The sequence below is a fragment of the Coffea eugenioides genome, chromosome 8, assembly GCF_003713205.1.
Source record: "Coffea eugenioides isolate CCC68of chromosome 8, Ceug_1.0, whole genome shotgun sequence".
Taxonomy (NCBI): domain Eukaryota; kingdom Viridiplantae; phylum Streptophyta; class Magnoliopsida; order Gentianales; family Rubiaceae; genus Coffea; species Coffea eugenioides.
In genome coordinates this window covers 13,257,750-13,270,471 of record NC_040042.1, presented here as the reverse complement: position 1 = coordinate 13,270,471, position 12,722 = coordinate 13,257,750, and the positions used below count along the sequence as shown (strand labels likewise).

General features: G+C 49.8%; 1 protein-coding gene across 1 annotated transcript; it reads right to left on the bottom strand.

Moving 5' to 3' along the window:
* Positions 1-6,868: 6,868 nt before the first annotated feature.
* Positions 6,869-8,867, bottom strand: LOC113780294. The gene is made up of 3 exons (XM_027326109.1): positions 8,066-8,867; positions 7,482-7,975; positions 6,869-7,366 (listed from the first exon to the last, which is right to left on the bottom strand). The coding sequence occupies exons 1-3, from the start codon at positions 8,865-8,867 to the stop codon at positions 6,869-6,871; spliced, it is 1,794 nt and encodes a 597-aa protein (XP_027181910.1).
* Between the last annotated feature and the right edge of the window lie 3,855 nt (positions 8,868-12,722).

Sequence of the window (12,722 nt, the reverse complement as noted above, 5' to 3'; positions counted from 1 at the left end):
GATTAATCCAAACTTTTATGCATAATAAAAAAATGCATATTAACATACCAAAGCTAATTTACTTACTACTTAATAGTTACTACGTACTTTAACATAATCACATGAATGCATAAAACTTGGTCCGCCAAAGTCCCATTGCACTTCTCCTGGGGTGGTTTTTATTCTTCATCTTTAGAAACACAAGTCTTACAATTTTTTGAGCTCACTTTCTCCGACAAAGAGGCCCTGAAAGCCACTGGGCACCCATTGAGGCAATTTTACAGCAGCCACAATTTCAAGACTGAATGACCTCGCATCCATCACTAAGAATCTTGACTCGCCTGTGTTTTCATTATGGACATAGGACACCACATAGCCATCATCTTCATCTGCATTAGGGTTGTTAGGCTCTTTTGGGACGAAAAATGGTTCGCTTACAATGCACTCTGGTTCATACAGGTGGTTAGCGATGACGATAACCTTCCGACTCTTATATGTCTAGTGTAGTGGGGCCCAGACGCACATCGGCCCGGGCCACGAACAGCCCAGTCCGACCCACGAGCTCGTACTGGAGGTGCTGGACTACGGTTTCAGGTCGGCCCATGCGGGCGCCGCCTCTCAGGCGTAGGGGCCTGATGGGCTGCGAGGTCCGCATCCTTAGGCTTGTGTCATGGAGCCCTAGGAGTCATTCACTCCAGTAAGGACTCCTTGTCCTACCAGGAAGCTACTACCTGAGCATCTATAAATACTACACAAAAGAGAGGCACAAGGTACGCTATTCATAGCACAATCTCTACTCTTTCACTTACAAATCTTCCTCTGACTTGATCGTCGGAGTTGCTACAGGGGACTCAGCCCCGCAGCTCGCCCGCGCGCAGGTCGGACGATTCCGCTCGCTCCCTAGGCACCCGGTCAGGTCGGACCTTCACCTCGGCAGTCGCATCAATTGGCGCCGTCTGTGGGAACACGTTACTTTTCTTCGCGAATCATGCCGAAAACAAGGTCTCAGAGGAACGCTGGTGCATCTAAGGGGAAGGAGCGAAGCGCCCCCCTAAATTCTCATCGGGATCCGACACCTGAAGGAGCAGGGGCGGGGCCTTCACGGATTCCGCCTGAACAGCTGGTGCAAACGGTGGCGGCAAACCTGCCCACCTTCGAAGCGATCGTGGACTACCTCAAAGGGCAGTCGGGAGGTCAGTTCGACAAGGAGCCTAAGGTCTAAGGAGCCGACCTGTCAGAGTCCCGAACTGGGAGCCCCAATCACGGGGCCAAGCGGGCACGTCGGGAACTCACGCGAGAGCAGGTCGAGGTCGTGGAGCCATCTCACAAGAACTCCCGAACTGAGCATCCGGAGCCCGTCCGGGGGCTCTCCCCCCGGAGGGAGCGACAACAGGTACGGGACGAGCTAGACCTGATGCTCGACCCGGAGGCGGACAGGTACATTGCTTCCCCCTTTGCGCTTGACATCGAGGAATACCAACTGCCCGCGAAGTTCAAAATTCCAACCATGAAACCTTACGACGCTACTACGGATCCGGAAGACCACCTGTTCGTGTTCATGACGCAGATGCGCTTACAAACGGCTGCAGATGCGGTCAGGTGCAAGACCTTCCCGATGTTCCTAGAAGGAAGGGCTCGGCAGTGGTTCCAGGGACTTCCCCCCAGATCGATTAGTTCTTTCACTCAGCTCGCGCGACTGTTCTCAGCACAGTTCGTTTCTTCGCGAGCCTTCTCCAAAAGCACCGCTCACCTTATGACCATTCAACAAAGGGTCGAGGAATCACTGCGTGAATACATGGTGCGGTTCAATAACGAATCCCTCCAGGTCCGCGACCGAGATGACAAGGTGGTCATGGCTGCCTTCATTAACGGGCTACGGAAGCAGAAGTTATACACCGAGCTCGTGGAGCGGCCACCCAAGTCAGTTCGGGAGATGTTGGATCGAGCTCATGAGAAGGCCAATGCTGAGGAGGCTAATCGCCTGAAGGGCGCCCAGGAGAGGCAGAGGGATGACAAGCGAAGAAGGACAACCGACCAGGGGGACGTGCGACGTGACCAAGGGCGGAAAAATACCTATGACCACCCGTCTAGGAGCCGACCCTTAGGGGCAGACAAGCCTTGGACTTCCCTCACTGCCCCCCGAGCTCGGGTCCTCACGGTGATGGAGCAGGAAGGGCTATCCCGACCTCCCCGGCCCTTGGCCGGGGATAGAAGCAGGAGAGATCAGGACCTGTACTGTGCGTACCACAGGGATGTGGGCCACGACACTGAAGACTGTCGCCACCTTAAGAAGGAAATTGAAAAGCTGATCCGGAGGGGTCATCTTGGCCAGTTCGTCCGCGAAGGGCGAACTGATCATAAGCAAGGAGGATTCAAGCGAGATCGGGCGCCCAGCTCGCACGACCGACCTCGGGGTCCTCGGGAGCGGACTCCGGTACGCGGGGAGCAGGCTCTGGCGGGAGTGATCAACACTATTGCAGGGGGACCTGCTGGAGGGGATAGCCATTCGGCTCGGCGAAATAACAGGCCTCCCCCCAGTGGGGAGAGCTCAAACAAGCGTTTAAAGATGTACGAGGAGATCATCTACGGGCCGGAGGATGCGGTACCTCTAGCTTCCAATAACCACGAGGCAATTGTGATAGAGGTCGTCGCATGTAACTATAAGGTCAAAAAGGTATACATTGACAATGGGAGCGCCATCGATGTGTTGTACTACAAGGCCTTCAGAGAACTACAGCTAGAAGATAAACAGCTCATTCCAGTTCGTACCCCCTTGATAGGGTTTGCAGGTCCGCCGGTAAGGCCTGAGGGAATGATAACCCTCCAGGTCACCATAGGGGAGTCACCAAGGTGCCGAACTGTTCAGGTAAATTTCGCGGTGGTAAAGGAGCCGTCCTCCTACAACATGATATTGGGACGTCCAACCCTAAACGCACTCCGAGCTGTCTGTTCGACCTTACACCTCAGCATGAAATTTCCCACTCCCGAGGGAGTGGCCGAGGTGCAGGGGGACCCGGAGGTAGCTCGAGCATGCTATATTGCAACCCTCAAGGGTAAGGAGAAGCTGGTGGCGCAGACAGCCCTTCTGGAGCCCTGGGAGCCTACTGAGAAGGAGGAGAGGTTGGAGACGGACGAAAATCTGCTTGAATTGCTTGTCAACCCCGAGCGACCTGATCGTGTGGTTAAGGCGGGATCTGGACTAAACGAGCAGGTAAGGAGGGCCCTGGAGTCCCTCCTGGAGGAGTACGCCGAGATCTTTGCTTGGAGTGCCGATGACATGCCAGGAGTTCCTCCCGAACTGGCAGTCCACAAGCTGCATGTGGATCCGAGCATCCGGCCAGTGAAGCAGAAGAAGAGAAACTTTGCACCTGAACGCAACAAGGTCGTTAAAGAAGAGGTGGGCAAGCTGTTGGAGGCTAGAATTGTGAAGGAGATCCACTATCCGACCTGGCTGGCCAACCCGGTGCTGGTCAAAAAGGAGGACAAGGCTTGGCGGATGTGCGTGGACTTCACCGACCTGAATAAGGCTTGCCCAAAGGATTGCTACCCTCTCCCTCGCATCGACCTGCTGGTCGACTCAACAACTGGGTACGAGATCTTCTGCTTCCTGGATGCTTTCAAAGGGTATCACCAGATAGCTCTGGATAAGGAGGATCAAGAGAAGACTGCCTTCATCACCGAATGCGGTACGTATTGTTATACCACCATGCCGTTTGGCTTGAAAAATGCAGGCGCGACCTATCAGCGGCTGGTCAACAAGCTGTTCAAGAACCAGATCGGCCAAAACATGGAGGTATACGTGGATGACATGCTGGTGAAAAGCCGAACTCAGGAGCAGTTCGTCGACGACCTCAGGGAGATCTTTGACGTCCTACGGAGCTCGCGGATGCGGCTAAATCCCAAGAAATGCACCTTCGGGGTCAGGTCGGGCAAGTTCCTTGGATACATGATATCAAAAGACGGAGTAAGGGCTAACCCCGACAAGGTAAAAGCCATCATGGACATGGCTCCTCCCCGAAGCATAAAAGAGGTTCAAAGGCTGGCTGGCAGGATGGCGGCCTTGAACAGGTTCTTGTCGAAATCTGCAGTTCGGGGTTCTCCTTTCTTCAGGGCCCTGCGAAGAGGCCCTCAGTTCGAGTGGACCCCCGAGTGTCAGCAAGCGTTTGACGAGCTGAAAGCCCACATCGCACGATTGCCCTCCTTGACCTCTCCTGCGCATGGAGAAACCTTATTTATCTATCTAGCAGTAGGGGAGGAGGCGATCAGTGCGGTACTAGTTCGGGACGAAGGAAAGGTCCAGAAGCCTGTATACTATGTCAGCCGAGCTTTGCAGGGCGCGGAGACAAGGTACACCTCGATTGAGCGATATGTCTTGGCGTTAGTTCACGCGGCTCGGAAGCTCAGGTCATATTTCCAAGCTCACCCAGTGGTGGTTATGACCGACCAGCCACTCAAGCAAATTCTTTCAAGGCCTGACGCCTCAGGTAGAATGGTGAGGTGGGCCGTGGAGCTGTCCGGATACGACCTCAGCTACCAACCTCGCACGGCCATTAAGGCCCAAGCATTGGCAGATTTTATAGCCGAAGGGGTCTCCTTCGGACAACCGGAGCCGCAGGCCAAACGGACCAGAGACACAGCCGAGGCCCAGCAGGTCGGAGAAGCTGTCGAGGCCGCGCAGACGACCCGATCCCGGACGACCCAAGGCACGGCAGAGGCCAGGCATGCCGAAAAAGCTGCCCAGGTCGAGCGAGCCGCCAAGGCTTTCAAGGCCGAGCAGGCGGAGGGGCATGTCAAGGTCGGGCAGGCCACAAAGGGAGCTCAGGCCGGACAGATCGGAGACGCAGCGGAGGCTGAACACGCCGAAGAGGCTGTCGAGATCGAACAGGCCACTGGCGAAGTTGATCAGATCATTCCAGTCTGGACCCTGTTCGTAGATGGATCGTCAAGCAAGGAAGGATGCGGAGCCGGGCTCCTCCTGACTAGCCCTCTGGGGGATGAGTTGGCCTACGCCCTGAGGTTTGATTTCAGGGCCTCTAACAACGAGTCCGAATATGAGGCCCTGGTCGCAGGGATGGTGATAGCTCGGAAGTTGGGGGCCGAGTCAATAGAAGTCTACAGCGACTCACAGCTGATAGTCAACCAGGTAGGGGGAAGCTACGAAGTTAAGGAGGAGCCCCTAAGAAGGTACGTCGCCAAAGTGCATGAGCTAAGGGCCCAGTTCAAAGTATTCGCGCTCAAGCAGGTCCCTCGGAGCCAAAATAAGAGGGCGGATGCTCTGTCCAAGCTAGCTTCCACCTCGGTCGGCACGCTGAACAAAGAAGTCTTGGTGGAAGTCGTCAGAAATCGGGCGTATGACCAGGTGGACTTGCTTGTTATTCAAGTAGTGAGCTCATGGATGGATCCCATTATACGGTATTTAGCTAATGGAGAGCTCCCTCAAGACCGGGTGGAGGCGCGAAGGGTCCTCCTCAGGTCGCGGGGATACGAGCTCTCAAATGGGGTGCTTTACAAGAAATCCTACCTACGCCCGTGGCTGAGGTGCATTACTCCGGAGGAGGGAAACTACATCCTGCGTGAGTTGCACGAGGGCATCTGCGGAAACCACGTCGGCCCGAGGGTTTTGGCCAAGAAAGGAATGCTGTCTGGTTACTACTGGCCGACCATATTCTTGGATTCGACTGAGCTGGTAACTCGGTGCAAGTCCTGCCAGCTGCATGCGCCGATCCATCACGCCCCGACTCAGGAGATGATCCCTCTTCAGAGCCCTTGGCCTTTTTTCCAATGGGGAATCGACCTGTTGGGGCCATTTCCCCGAGCTCCAGGGGGCTATGAGCATGTGGTTGTGGCTGTAGACTATTTCACCAAATGGGTGGAGGCCGAGCCCCTTATCACCATTAGCAGCAGGTCGGTGCAGAAGTTCCTCTGGAAAAACATCGTTTGCCGATTTGGTATACCCCATGTCCTGGTCTCGGACAATGGACGCCAGTTCGCTGACGTTGCTCTTCAAGGTTGGTGCACGGAGCTCGGAATCCGGCAGCACTTCACCTCGGTAGGCCACCCTCAGGCAAACGGCCAGGTCGAAAACGTCAACAGGACCATACTGCACGGCTTAAAGACACGGATGGAGTCTGCCCGAACTGGGTGGTTGGACGAACTGCCGACCATATTGTGGGCTTACCGAACCACTCCCCGAACTGCTACGCAGGAGACTCCTTTCGTGCTGACCTATGGAGCGGAGGCGGTGATCCCGGCGGAGATAGGTGTTCCTTCGAACAGAGTTCAGAACTTCATAGCTCGGGACAATGAAGAGGAGCTGCGTCTTAACCTGGACTTGCTGGAAGGGAGGAGAGAAGAAGCAGCTATACGCATGGCCAAGTATAAGGGACAGATCGCGCGACACTACAATGCTAGGGTAAAGCCTCTGGCTTTTAAGCAAGGGGACCTGGTCCTGAGGAAGAACAGCGTAAGTCGGCTTCAGGGCACTGGTAAGCTGGGTCCAAATTGGGAAGGACCCTATGTGGTGAAAGAAGCAGACCGTGCTGGATACTGCAGGTTAGCTCACCTCAGCGGGGAAGAGGTCCCTCGTACTTGGCACAATTCCAACCTGAGGATTTTTCGTTAGGCTCGCACACGACAGTTCGTCTCAAGGTCAAGACTTTGATTAATGCTAGTGTATTTGGCTAATAAGCTGTTTTCATCTTAGGGAATAGCTCACTTATGTCGGCATAAGGCCGAACTGATATGTCTTGTTGTGAGAAACTTTGCAAATGCGATTAAGTATAAGACAAAAGGAAGGCTGTTCATTTCATTCAATAAAAACTGTACAATGAAGAGCAGAGTTCATACAAAACGAACTACCGATAGTTCGGGTTCTACCCTAAGCCCTATTCTAGTTTTCGCCCTCCTCCTCCTCCTGCTCGGATTCAGGAGTGGTCACTGGCAGCAGGGGGTCGGCAACCAGGTCGACCAGCTTCCGCCCGTGCGTATAGCCCTCCACCAGGCGGTCGAGCTGCTCCACAGCTAGGGGATTGTAGCTGGGAAAGTTTCCCAGGTCAAACCCGGGTAGCCCTAGCCCCTGCACTTCCTGCAGGGCCTGGGAATACCCGTGCTGCAGAACGGGGGTATTCAGGATGGCCAGGTCGCCCCTGAACTCCTCGGACCTCAGGAAGGTCCGCACACCCTCCTGGCTTCCCTCAGCCCTAGCTGCCTCTGCCTGAGCAGACAACCCAGCTGCCTTTTGCTGTTCCCCTTTCAGCTGTGAGGTTAGATCGGCGTTTTTCTTCAGTTCTAGCTCGAAGTTTGTGTGGACTTGCGCGAGCTGCTTCTTCAGGCCTTCAGCTTCGGCCACAGCTGCTGCGTTCTGGCTGAGCAACTTCTCGTTGGCCGCCTTCGTTTCAGTCAGCAGGGGGAGCAGGCCCTCGTAACGCTTGGCCAGTTCGGGCCCAACAGGTTCGCTTGCGCCATTTCCCGTATTAGAAGCAGTTTGAGAGGGGTCGGATGACTCCATTGGGCCTGGTCAAGTTGAAGTCGCGTGGAAGGATGGCGCCCTGGATAAGCTCCCGAGCTGCGTCTGGGAACTGAGCTCGGTCGTTTATGGATAGCTTCCACTGGGGGCAGAAGTGCATAGGGTGTTGGTGCGTCGTCAGCTGCGTCTGGGGGTCGAAGAGCAGGGAGCTTTGGCGTTGCCACAGGTTTGGAGGAGCTTCAGCGCGGGCTTGCTCTTCGACGGTGTTCACGCCGTAGTGGCCGCTTTGGGCGGGCTCGGGTGTTGGCCTCTCCTCCCGAGCTGGGGACGAGGGCGTTTCCACCCTGGCTCTCTTAGCAGTGGTCTTCTTTTTCTTTTTCTTCCCAGCCTCAACCGCCTTGGAGGATTGGGCGGGAGCTGGCTGAGGTACGGGAGCAGGCACCGAGCTGGCTGGGATGGCCGACGGAGTCTGAGTAGCGGCGCCCGGGTTGCTGCTGCCGCCAATGGATAGAAGTGAGGAAAACCGCTTCACTGCACAAACAGAAGGCCAAGAGGTCAGTGGTTCAAAAAAAATAAAAATAATATAATATAATAATGATGATGGAAGGGCAGGATAGTTACAGACGTCCAGCTCGTCTGTCGAGAGTGGCCTATCCTCTAAGGAAGGATCCGAGGAGCTAGCTCGGATCAGCCCCGCCGCCCAAAGCTGGCCATTGCTGAACTCCTTCACGTCCAGCTTCGTGTCCGAGCTGAGTAGGCGGCTCAGCTCGGACACGGGGAGCGGGGACGGAATGGGATCTGAGACTTGAGTCTCTGCTCTCCAGGTAAGGGGAGGAAAACCTAGGTTCTTCACAAAGAAGAACTGAGGCTTCCAGTCCTTGATGGAGGAAGGTGCCCCCGTAAACACCTCGCGGGTGGGGGTTTTCGTTCCACTTCGTCGGGCGAAGTAGAACCACCCAGGCACCTTCCCGCTGACCTTCATCTGGAAGAAGGCTCGAAATAGGTCAAGAGAAAAAGGGATTTCGAGTGCTCGGCAGAGGATGAAAAAGCCTATGATAGAGCGAACAGCGTTGGGGATGACCTGGGTTATGCGAATACCCCAGAAGGTAAGAATGAAGAAGAGGAAGTTGGGGATGGGCAGACGGAGGCCAGCCATCAATTGGTCCCTGTAGATCGCCACGAAGCCAGGGGGAGGTCGGCTGGCGACCTCCCCTGGACGGGCGGCCCTGGGCTCAAACTGGGCCGGAATTTCGTATTTTTCCGCCAGCTCGTCAACATCTTTTTGAGCCAGGGCTGGGGGAATAGTGTCGACCTCTCCAAAGTCGCCCCTCAGCGCCCCTGAGGTCCCTGCTGCCATCTGATCCGGAGCAGCCTGTTCGGCTGCTCCTACTATAGGCTGGGCAGGTCGCTCAGCTGGGCTCATTACTCTAACTGGGGACAGGTTAGGCGAGGCTACTGGTCTCGGTCCAAATGAAATAGAAGGAGAAGAGCTAAAGGAATCGGAAGAGCTGCTATCTAAGAGTATGGGGCTGGCTGCTCTGTGCCTATGGGCTGAACTGGTAACGTCAGAACTATCCGAACTGTAAGAAGACATAAAAGGAAAGGGGGACTTACTGGTGATCTAAGGATTGCCCGGGCTGACTCTGGGCTCTTAAGGCGGGGCGACCCGATGTGTTCTTGAAGAGAAAGGAATGAAGCAGCGAACTGGGGAGTGAAGGAGCGAACTGAAGAAATGAGAGGAGGAGAGTGAAAATGACGCTTGGAGGACCCTATTTATAGGCAGCGACAGCGCGGGAAAACGAAGAGGCGCGCATTTATTAAAGCAGTTATGGGGAACCGTTCCTAACCGCCATAATTGGCCGAGGCGACGATTGAGGTGACCGACGCGAACTGACGCGACGGTTGCTTGCACCACTTTCTGACGGCGGGTCCCACAAGGAGCTGACATGACCTCCTAGAATTCGGCCTAGATTCACGCGCACGATCGATGACTCTAGACTTGAGGGGGGGCTAGTGTAGTGGGGCCCACGAACACGTCGGCCCCGGGCCACGAACAGCCCAGTCCGGACCACGATTCTCGTACTGGAGGTGCTGGGCTACGGTTTCAGGTCGGCCATGCGGACGCCGCCTCTCAGGGTAGGGGCCTGTATGGGACTGCAGGGTCCGCATTCCTTAGGCTTGTGTCATGGGACCCTAGAGTCATTCACTCCAGTAAGGATCCTTGTCCTTACCAGGAAGCTACTACCTGAGCATCTATAAATACTACACAAAAGAGAGGCACAAGGTACGCTATTCATAGCACAATCTCTACTCTTTCACTTACAAATCTTCCTCTGACTTGATCGTCGGAGTTGCCACAGGGGACCCAGCCCCGCAGCTCGCCCGCGCGCAGGTCGGACGATTCCGCTCGCTCCCTAGGCACCCGGTCAGGTCGGACCTTCACTTTGGCAGTCGCATCATCTAGCTTCACCACTCCTGACATCTTTGGCAAAAGGGTCAGCAACTGCTGCATATACATACCTATGAAGAAGAACAAATGTTTTAAAAATTAATCTGGATGGCCTAGAATTTAGTGGTGGAGCCAGGATTCAGCAATAGTTCAGAGATAAAGAGCAGCATATATGTTATTCTGTAACATAGAATTTGCAAATTTTTGTATTTGGCAATGTTAAAAGCTTTAATTTTGATTACTGCATTAGTCAAATTGAGTGTTTTTCTAGACACAAAAGGAAAAAAAAAAAGAAAAAAAAAGAGAGTACAAATATTACACCCGTGGTAAAATACTACGTATGGAAGTACAAAAGTTGCACCTACGGTATAAGACTATATGGTTAAAAGAAGAAAAAGAATCCTTTATGGACAAATTAATGATACAAAGAAAAAATCATTCAAAGATAAATTTAAAGAGGAGAAAGAATTGTAATATTTATGAGGAAAAGGTTAGACAGAGAAGGGGAGGGAGGGCACAAAGTTTCACAAATGCTTTGGGGGGGACAAAATACAGAGTTGAAATAAAATTCCATAAAGTGTATTACAGGTAAAACTATAATTTATGACGAGTATTCAATTTATTGATCTTTCAATAAAATTTCCTCTGCTACTAGTCGTATGGGAATATTCATTTTATTAATCTCTCAAATACGGGCGGTAGTGAAGAGACATTGACTTGGGTAAGAATCAACACCTTATTGAAATACAGAACTTAGAATTCTGCTTAAGAACTATCAAGTTCTTTATCATTTGACCTAACAATTATTGGTCATCCTATTTCTCTTTTCTTGTACATAAATACAGTACAACATGATGTATTAAAAAAGAGCAGCAATTAAATAACGGATACATAACATACACCGGAGCTAACCCCAGTTTTGATAAAATGGGTTGAGTTTGGAATAGACTAAAGTTAAGGGCCTTTTGACAATTTATTTGCTAGTATCAAGTTCCATTGCTTTGAACCAATAGTCATTGGGGCAATTAGCCAGGGGTTTCATGCCCTGCCTTACAGATCAAGGTTCGAATGTCAGTTTTGGGGCAGGAAGAGCTTAGGGGATGGGGAGAGGTAAAAAAGCAAAAAAAAAAAAAGCATTGGTGAGTCGTGGACCATATTTTTCCATAACTTATTCCTAAGTTATGGTCCGCCATCTTAACATTTTCCATTCAAAAATAGTACCTAGTAGCATGACAGATGTTGTAACCTTAAGAGCTATACATTTATATAAAAACGTTCTCTTGTTATGTATATCACTTGGGACTTTAAATATTTGAAAATTGTCTAAAAAAGGTTAAAAATATCTAAAAGATAGGGATAAGCAGATACATAAATATAGATTTGAAAAAAAAATAGTGCTTAAGACTGAGAAAATTAATGGTTAACATTGAATTGTAATTTTCACAACGTCTATCGCATTTTTTCTAAAGAATAAAATGAGTTTAATCAAGCCAGATACCCCATTAATGTTTCCAATTGTTTATTTGTTTTAACTAGTTTGAAATTGTATATAAACTGGATTTGTCTATTTATTGAGTCAAGGTTAAACAACATTTTATTGAGCCTAGTCGAGAACAAATAGCTCGAAATTTTTTATATATAAATCTCAAATTTCAAGCTAATCGAGCTAAGCTTAATTCAAACTCGAAAGTTTAGCGGCCAAAAAATGATATTCTGTTTGGTTTAATTAATAGATAGACCAAATTCAAACAAGCTCTTATCAAATTGAACTCGATCAAAAGTTCCAGTAGCTTGGTTCGAGTTTCATCCCTAAATATAATGAATAAAATTCCAGTATACAGTAATTGACCTCGCTAGTATGCTTACTTTGAGGGAAACTATAGAAATTTGACAAACTCATAACCAAAGAATAACTATATTTATTTTGCATTTCCCAACTAAAATTCCTGCTTATCTTTAATTTGTTTTATATCTTTTCCTTCTTATCGATAGTATACAATTTGGAATACATACATATATAGAAAATGTTTTTTTTCCCTAAGGATATATGTGAGTGTATACTTTGTTATTAAAAGGAGTGCTCATATAAGTACGTACTTGTTCTTTAAATTAAAATTTTTAACTCTCCTCATCTTCAAACAATTTAAAACATGTATTGTAGTAAATTTGATATAACATTAATTTCCAATATAAAAACAATTAACTAAAAAATTAATTCCAATTTAAATTTGAACTTCATTTTTGTGAGACCTATTATTAGTGAATACAAGATACTACAAACTAAATCTTTAAACATTTCATTGCAACTCTGGTCAACAACGATAAGAGCGTAAAATGAGGGTCTAAAACAAGAATGAGCTATCCTTGCTCCAAATGTATCTAAACTTTACATTTATTTACGTTTTTCTTGCAAACTATTATATATAGAAGCCCCTAATAACTGAGTTTTAGGGTCCTAAGTTTCGATTACCCCCATTTTAAAATATTTGAGCTACGGTGGTCATTCAAGTAATTTTAGATTTCAAAGTTATGACTTTCAAATTATTGATTGCAGTTGTAACAAAATGTTTAATGTTATACTTTTTAGTGACTTTTGCAAGTTATAATTAAAATGCCTTACATTTAAATAGAGTAACATCTCAAGGATATGGCATGTTATATCTTTGAATCTAATATTTGATACCCAAATTTTTGGTGCATGACATGTTTAGTGACTTTTGCAAGTTATAATTAAGATGCCCTACATTTGTATAGAGTAACATCTCATGGGTATGACATGTTATATGTTGAATCTAGTACTTGATACCAAGATTTGGTGCATGACATGTT

Coding starts and splice junctions, on each gene's coding strand:
- LOC113780294 (XM_027326109.1), bottom strand. CDS start 8,867: ATGAGCCCAGCTGAGCGACCTGCCCAGCCTATAGTAGGAGCAGCCGAA. Junction 7,976..8,065: donor GACAGACGAGCTGGACGTCT/GTAACTATCCTG, acceptor CTGTTTGTGCAG/TGAAGCGGTTTTCCTCACTT. Junction 7,367..7,481: donor ACTTGACCAGGCCCAATGGA/GTCATCCGACCC, acceptor ACTGAAACGAAG/GCGGCCAACGAGAAGTTGCT.